This window comes from Heloderma suspectum, chromosome 5 (genome assembly GCF_057233095.1).
Source record: "Heloderma suspectum isolate Gila_16-S chromosome 5, 16-S_ref, whole genome shotgun sequence".
Lineage (NCBI taxonomy): Eukaryota > Metazoa > Chordata > Lepidosauria > Squamata > Helodermatidae > Heloderma > Heloderma suspectum.
Genome location: NC_139462.1, coordinates 50,800,330 through 50,808,956, shown reverse-complemented (window position 1 = coordinate 50,808,956; position 8,627 = coordinate 50,800,330). Strand labels below are relative to the sequence as shown.

The window sequence follows — 8,627 nt, the reverse complement described above, 5'->3', positions numbered from 1 at the left end:
CCTAATGGCATTGAAAGAAAAGCTCCCACTCACATCAGCCAAAGCTTTTCTTTAATGAAAATAACAGGCACAGGAGCCCTGAGCTGTATTGGGGCTGCAATGGGTCACAAAGGGTTATTGCCCCCTAAATCCTATATAGACTAGGCCCCTGCACCTATTATTTACTTTTTAAAAGCTATTCATGAAATTCTTAATTAAGTGAATGTCTTGTCTAGCATGGCCTGTAAACTCTGGAGAGCCACTGCCAATTAAGGTTGACAATATTAGGCTCCATGGAAATGGTCTGATAGTATCACGTAAATCTTCAACTCTAATGCATATTTACTTTATAACCTCAATAAGTGACTGTGTTATGAATTAATGACAGGAGTCCTGAACATTATGCTTTCATATAATTATATTTTTTAAACTATTCTCTCTAACCACCAAGAATAACGCGAAAGTATCCAATGATATTAAACATCACTAAAATGTATGAATGAATATAAAAATACAAGAGACACACTGTTGTTTTGCAAATATATGCCCTTATTGTAAAAATCATACAAAAATAGTTCATACAAAGTTCTCTGAAACTAAATGTTAAATTTCTTCTTATGCTTGTTTGCCACAGAGTAGCTCCAAAATGATTAATTTTACTTTACAACAAGTAATTCTACTTTATAACAAGTATTTTTTTAAAAATTACATAATTATATTTAACATTCTTTTGTATTACAAAATATTATAGCCCTTTAAAGTAAGGTAGTCTTCCTCCCTTTACTCTGCAAGGCTGTCAGAAAAAATTCAAAGCTTTTGCTCTCTACTGAACATATATTACCACAGTTCCAAACATGTCACATATAGTGCCTTGTACACTATGTAATATATATTAACCAGTACAATAGCCTTGGTTGAAGTCCAGAAGGGTATATGTGCAACTGTGTTTTCTGTGGCTGTTCAATTTCCAGGTGGTGCTCCATAGCCCCCATGGCACTGCATCCTGAAAACTGCATTTTGAACTTGGGGAAAGTTTCAGAGATGTTTGAAAGTTCTAAAGAAGCACCTTCCAAGAAGGAAACACAGCTCTGAGAAAAATACAGGTGTACCTATGGTTCATGTTACATGTACAGTTTGTTGCTATGTAGTGAGGATAAATAATCACAACTCACTTTGGATTTTAAAAAGTATTTCGAAATATCAGTATTCTGAGAGGAGCAGCTGATGCCATCTAAATATTATTATAAATGTTTGCAACGTTATGCCATCAACGAGGTTATTCTATAGGAACACTTCAAATAGCACCCAGGAAAAAAAACATAATTTAATTCATATTTGTGCACCTTAAGTGCCTTGGGAGGTTTACACCTCTGCTTATGATGGCTGCATAGCTAAGCACATCTACAGAGCTAAGCCAAAGGATAGCTTAAAAGCCATTTCAACAGCAACCTCTGTGACTGAGTCATGAAAACAGACATAAAACTCTCGAGGCTTTGGATCTAGGAAGTGTCTCCTGCAGAAAAAACAAAACTCAGTGTCAGAAGAAGGTCTTTAGACTATTCTAAAAACAATTTCTGTTTTTGCAAGGGCTTACTACAGAGCTAAAAGTGGAACAACTATACATCAAAACTAATGACAAAATTCCAAAGCACCCATTGAGATCATTTAAATTCCCTTTGCTAGGTATATTTATACTCATTGCATTCAGTCTTTGCTACATTGTCAGTACTGTGTGGTAAATATATTAACATAAGATAGCTGGATTGGGGAAGGGACCGAGACCACCCATGTGAAAGCTGCATTTGCTGAATTACAAAGCTGGGACATCAGAGAGGTTTTGGGAATTTGGGCAGTGTATAAAAACATGTCTACAGGAAAAGAGAGCAGGGTAGTATAGCTCACTTACCCTACAACCCAATACATTATAGTTGGTGGGGGTTTCTTCTGGTCAGTCCAATTGTGAGGAGAACATTCAAACAACACACCATGTTCTTTCACTTGATGCAGGCCAGAATTTGCTTTTTTGGATTCTGAACTTCCCCCAGTCTTTTTAATCTTCAATGAAAATCAACAAGGTAGGTGATTAATGAAATCTGAATTCACACTATGGGCAAGGAATAGGAAAACTTTTACTGTCTGTAACGATCCATAAAATCAACAAATATACTCTGAAATGTATGTCTAAGAAGACATTTTTACATCTGGAAATTTATCTTGCAAAACAGATGTCCAGTCAACTACACCTGCACTCTTAAAGAGAGTTTCAGACTTAGAAGTATATCTCTGGTGATTTCTCCTCTTAGTTGAATGTTTACTTCCAGGCATAAAAGTAAAACTAGGCATGCTGCCACAGCTGAGATATAAATGTTGAAGAACTATAAAAAAATGATAACTGAATATACTTCTCAGTTGGGTTTTCTTACTAAAATGAACAGTTGAAATGTTTTGCTTGAAACATATTTCACCCACTTTATTCAGCTCTTAGCTTATTCCAAAAAAGGTTGTAACTGTGTTATTTCAAAACATTATATAAGCACATGTCTATTTTTGACATAACTACATACATTAAAGTTGTAAAAAAATTACATATAGTAAAACTGATTTAACTTCTCATGCATTGATACTGGCTGTTCTACTACAACCAGGGACAAAATATTTGGGGGGGACCCAGCACAAACTTGTAACATAGGTCCCCTTCTACACATATGCCACAATCCCAGCCCATGCTACAATCACATAAATCATTAGATAAAAGCTTCCGTTTTAAATTCTGAAATTACATTTTCTACATTTCTGAAATTACATCAAGATCACACTGGGTCATTTCTACCATACCCCAAACACAATATGGTGTGTATTTCTATGTGCACGCGTGTGTGTGTGTGTGAACTAGACATTTACTCACAAATAATTTGGGTCTGTAAATCCTGCTAACAGCACTGGCTTTCACTGTTGCTGGGATCTAACAGGATTATCTCTCTGTTACAATGGGTGGCACTAGATTTAGTGGAATACAAGGGAAATCCATCAAATTCATGATATATCTGCCAATTGAGGATTACACTGATGAAGTGTGCTCTAATCCATAAAAGTTTATGCCATAATAAATGTGTTAGTCCTTAAGGTGCCACAAGACCTGTTTTTGCTGCACCTGACCAATACAGCTACCTCTCTGGAACCTGATTATTATGGTGCTTTGCCACTCCCATCAGCTGTCTCTGTCTTGTCTCTGCACAATTACCGCTGGGACTAGAGAAAGCATGTCACATAGGGAAGCACAAATCTCTCTCTCGCTCCCCCGCCCTGTATTTATTTATTACATTTATATACCACCCAATAGCCAAAGTTCTCTTGTGCAGGTAAACTAGGACAAGGTACATGTCCTAGTTTAACTGCACAAGCACACTCCCTCTGTTCAGATGGTTGCTTTTTCTGCTTTAATACTGCTTCTGATTGGCTCCAGCAAATCTCACAAGATCGGGACAATAGGTACAGAGATACATGGAAATAAATTTCCATAAACACCCTCAAGTATGATCTTGGCCTCAGTTTTTTTTCTCATGGTAACAGGATGCAGCCCTGGCCAAGCTCCCTCAGATCTCCCCCCCACACACCAGCCCCTGCCCCAGCTTGGGCCCTAAGAGAAAGAGTCCCAAATAAAGAAAGGGGGAAATACAGTGGCATAGTTCAAATGTAAACGAAGACCATGGTAACCAAATCTTTTGTTGATTTCATGACAGTAGAATCAGTCTTTCCAGCGAGTTTAATTTCTGTGTCTTAACTCATAGTGGTCTGGTTCAAAGATAATAAACCATGGTTTCTTGTTACAAGAACAAGCCCACAGCAAGCCTCAGACTCGCACATTCCCGCCCTCCTGTCTCCTCCTTCCTCCAGAAGAGAAGAAGGAAGCTTTAGCTGTTGGATAAACCATAATCTCTTGCATATAAATTGTGTCTGTGCGTAAGCTTGATATTTGTGGCTTGTTCTTGGAACAACAAGCCATAGTTTTGTTGTTACATCTGAACAAGGCCAGTGTGTGTTAAGTCACAGTACAGAATTTGAACTCTACAAAGACCACCTCAACCATCACTGAAATCAAGTGATTTCATTAATAAGCATTCATTTTGCCAAAGTAATGCACTCAGTTGGAAATGATAATATAAGGAGCCTAAGTTTATTAGGCAGCCATGTCTTCAGAGTGTAGTCAGCTTTTCTACACTGGCTGTTTTAAGCTTATGAATCAAATGTATCAAATGAGGGCGTTTGCCCCGTCTCAAGAGGGAAGACATGTACTGCAATCCTATACTGATTTACATGGGAGTTAAATCCTATTGAACTCAGTGGGGCTTACTTCTGAGTAGAAGGATTGCATTGTTAATAACAAAATAATTTCTGCAAAATAATTAAGGTCATACTTCTCTCATCATGGTTTGCTGGAAAATGGACCGGATGGAAAGACAACAGCGATGGAAGTTCTTGATGAGTTGGGGGTGGATAGTTCCACTAAGCTGTGCTACTTCAGCATGGGTTGGAGTGATAAAAATTCCATGCATTGTTTCTAGAGAAATATAGTGGAAGAGGGTGTTCTCAGGACCAGATGTCAGCCTTTAAAATAATAAGAAATTAATACCACTATGCAAAGCAAACTCACCACAAGACATAGCAAAATAATTACTATTAGGCCTTGGCTTATTTCTATACAAATTAAAACAAACAAGAGCATTTTTAATGACACAGCTGTGGGCCACAGCAAATTCATAAAAAGAACATACAAAAATATTCTGATGTTTACTAGATCTAGTACACCATATCTCCTAGAAACCAACACTGTATGATTTTATTTATTTGTTACATTTATATTCCACCTTTCAGTGAGCCCAAAGCAGTATATATTATTCTCTCCTCTCCATTTTATCCTCACAACAACCCTGTGAGGTAGGTTAGGCTCAGAGTCAGTAATTGGCCCAAAGTCACCCAGTAAGTTTCATGGCCAAGTGGGGACTAGTACCCAGGTCTCTTAAATCCCAGTCCAAAACTCTAACCACTACACCAGTCTATAGTCCACTTGACTATATCTAAAAAGACATCCTGAAGTGGTTTACAAAAATTTGAAATACAAAACACAGTTAAAACATTTAAAAGCTGAAAATACTAAAGACTGAAGTTAAAGACATTTAAAATCCAAAGATAAAATCCTCAATTAAAACATTTAAAATCAGAAATCTAATAATCACCAAATCGGGCAGCACAGGGATGGCCTGAGTGGAAAGGTAGATCTTTAACTGGTGCCTAAAACATGCTGCGTACCAAGGGGGTGGGCATTCTATATGGTGGGTGCCACCACAGAAAATGCCCACTTCCGGGTTGCTGCCAGATGGCAATCTGCACGGCATGGTACCACCAGCAATGCTTCCTCTTCTTAGTGATCAAATGGGTCTATATTGGGGAAGATGATCCTCCAGGTAACCTGGTCCCAAGTTGTTCAGAGCTTTATGTGCCAGCAACAAAACCTTGACCGGGCTCAGTAGCTAATAGGTAGCCAATGCAGTTGTTTCAACATTGGTGTAATATGTGCATGACTAGGCCAGCATCCTGGCTGCGGTATTCTGCACCAGCTGCAGCCTCTGGGCCAAGCCAAACAGTGGTTCCAGATAAAGTGCATAACAGTAATCTCAATGAGATGTTATCAATGCATGGACTACAGTGGCCAGACGATCTCTTTCTAAGAAAGGGCATAGTTAGCATACCAACTGAAGCTGGTAATAGGTGCTCCTCGCCACAGAAGTCACTGGAGCTTCTAATGACAACGATGAATCCAGGAGCACTTCCAACCTACATACCTGTTCTTTCTGCAGAAGCACAACCTCATCTAGAACAGGCAAGCTGCCCAATTCCTGTACCCAGGAATCACCCACTCCCAGAGTCTCCATCTTGTTGGGATTCTGTCTGTTACTTGGCCCTCATCCAACTCATCAATGCGACCAGGCACTGCTTCAGAATATGCACAGCTTCTCCCGATTCAGACAGCACAAAGAAATAGAGCTGAGTATCATCACTGACTGTTAACATCTGTAACATTCATGCAGATGTTACAATAGCATTAGGGATAAGGTGGTACCTTACGGCACCCTACAGCATAGCTGCCTGAGTGCCAAGCTGCAGCCATCCAATGTTACCTTCTGGAAACATCCACCCAAGTAGGAGCAGAACCACAGTAAAACAGTGTCCCTAGCTTTCAACTTGTGGAGATCATTCCGAAGACTACTATGGTCAATGGTAACAAAAGCCACTGAGAGATCAAGCAAGATCAACAGTTGCACTGCTTTTGTCTCTCTCCCACAGAAGGTCATATATCAGAGTGATCAAAGTCAATTCTGTCCCCAAACCAGGACTGAACCTAGACTGAAATGGGTCGAGGTAATCTGTATCCTCCAAGAACATCTACAACAGCACAACCACCATCCTCTCAAGCACCTTAGTCAAAAAGAGGTATTAGGTACCAGGTGGTAGTTGGTATATACCCCTTGTTCCTTTAAGGTGGCAGACACCACTCCCTGCATGCACCTGGCCACACCTTCCCCAAGCTAGCTCCAGTAAGCCAGGATGGGCAAAGGCTGAGTGGGCATGTTGTAGGCTGAACAGCTACAAGCACCTTGTCCACATAGTCAAGCCTCAAAAACTGGAACTGATACTTAAACTAGATGGTCCGTTGGTCACCACAGCAGATACTGTACTAAAAGCAATGTTCAAGTCAGCATAAAGCCCAGTGATTTTATCCATGAAGCACCTTGCAAAATTATTAGTGTATTTGCTTGGCAGTGCTTTCCAGCTACTGTGAGGTGTGTGTGTGTGTGTGTGTGTAGATAGATAGATAGATAGATAGATAGATAGATAGATAGATAGATAGATAGATGCCATCAGGAAAGAAAGCTTGTTACTTTCCTTTGGCAGCTAATATAGGCAGAAGGGGGCATGAATCAGCCTTAAGAATCAGTTTAGCTTAACTTCAGTGTATTAGTTAGGTCTAAGATATACATTTGCTGTACTCCTGTGAAACACAGGAGGGATTTAATGAATTAGAAATTGATTCATGTTTTCATTAGCAATTATACAACAATGTAATATGTGAATGTGCTACACCATGCAAAGTGGAATCTATTACAGTATGTTGGAATAAAATAATTTTACAGAATTATGTAAAGTTTGTTTTCTTTAGCTTGCCTCAGCACTAGTTTGGTATGTGCTATAATAGAGGCTGTCGATGTTGCTCGCAACTCTAAGATATTTTGCTTAGCTGATATTAAGTCATCTTTTAGTAGCATTTGGAATTTGAGCCAAAATGCAAGTATATATTTGTTCCCACGGCACGGAGCAAAGTAGGGAAGAGGAGAGAGACAGAACTGAGATGAAGCAGGTCACAACTTAATTTCTTACAGTTTCAATGAATTTGGCAGGGACACTCCAATGTTGTTGACAGCCCATCTGCTGACAATAAAAGCATCCAGCTTCCCTGGATTATTGGGGGAGGGAGCCTAAGTTAACAGATGACATAAGGTGTTAACTCTATCAGTTGCTACCAATGTGCAGCCGTTGCCTGTGCACCTAAACCCTTGAGGCCTCTAAAGGGGTTTCCCTTTATAAAATAATATTCTAAAGGGTATTATTTTTTGCAAGGAGGCTACCCACAAGTATGGGCCATGCCCAAGCACCAACTGACTGTAAGAACCACTTCCACAACTTCCCATATCAGGAATCAAAAGACAAGGAACAGGGCTTAACTCAAGAGGTCAAATAAATGGGTTACATCCAACATTATACAAGCAGACATCAGCTCACACAAGTTTCCCTTCCACTTATACCCCTGCATGTCTCCCCAGATCTGCTCCAAAGGGTCCCCCAATCCACCAGAGAAGATTTGGGGGATGAACAGGGGGAGGGAAAATCTGTTTCTCCAGCAGTGTCTGTTTTGCTGGCAGATGGACACAATTGCATACAACAAACAGTCAAATATTTAAAGCATTAATTTATTAAGATGTAACCAAAGCAAGAAACTTATACTAATCACTATTAACAAACTTTGGGCTTTTTTGTACACAATGAAATTAAATTCTTAATGACTGTAATGAATAATGACAACAATGGTTTACAAATACAAAATATAAGTTACAGTTCATATTTTTACACCAAAATCCCAGGGAAAACCTAGCATAGTGTTCTTTCTGCATCCCACAAAGCTTAACTGGGGAAGGCTAAGGAAACATAGGGAAGCTTCCTATATAGAAGTGCATGGTACATGGCAATTGCTTGTAAATAAGGGTAAGTGGACATGCACACAGCACACTGGTTGCCAGATAACACCTCAATGCAATTATAAAGATGGCCTGCCACTTAAGACAAGTGCATTTGTAGCTTCATGAACTGATCACTGTCAAGTAATAATCCACCAGTTAACTGGCATCTTAACCTTATTTTTTATTCATCTGCAGTAATCCTCATACAAAATAATAAAGTAGCTAAAAATGTGGTGTTAACAAAAAATAGAACTTACTTCCTAACATTATACATTTCAGCTTCCTTATCCGAAAGATTCTTTTTCAGGGTTCCTAAATTAAATGGGTTTGGAAGAATATTCTTCTTTTTAGTGATCT

At 39.2% G+C, this 8,627-nt stretch overlaps 1 protein-coding gene across 5 annotated transcripts in view; it reads right to left on the bottom strand.

Annotated features, from left to right (window-relative positions):
• Positions 1 to 381: 381 nt before the first annotated feature.
• INTU (inturned planar cell polarity protein) overlaps positions 382 to 8,627 on the bottom strand; it is a 39,120-nt gene continuing 30,874 nt past the window's right edge. For 3 of the 5 annotated variants that reach the window (XM_084855996.1, XM_084855993.1, XM_084855994.1), the window contains 4 exons: positions 8,528 to 8,625; positions 4,395 to 4,584; positions 1,886 to 2,034; positions 382 to 1,492 (listed from right to left, as the gene is read on the bottom strand). In XM_084855996.1, coding sequence (XP_084712122.1) covers positions 1,381 to 1,492; positions 1,886 to 2,034; positions 4,395 to 4,584; positions 8,528 to 8,625 — 549 coding nt within the window. In that variant the 3' untranslated portion in view covers positions 382 to 1,380. Of the gene's footprint in view, positions 1,493 to 1,885; positions 2,035 to 2,887; positions 2,977 to 4,394; positions 4,585 to 8,527; positions 8,626 to 8,627 lie in introns of those variants that run through there. The other 2 variants (XR_014792061.1, XM_084855995.1) reach the window with 2 other exon arrangements.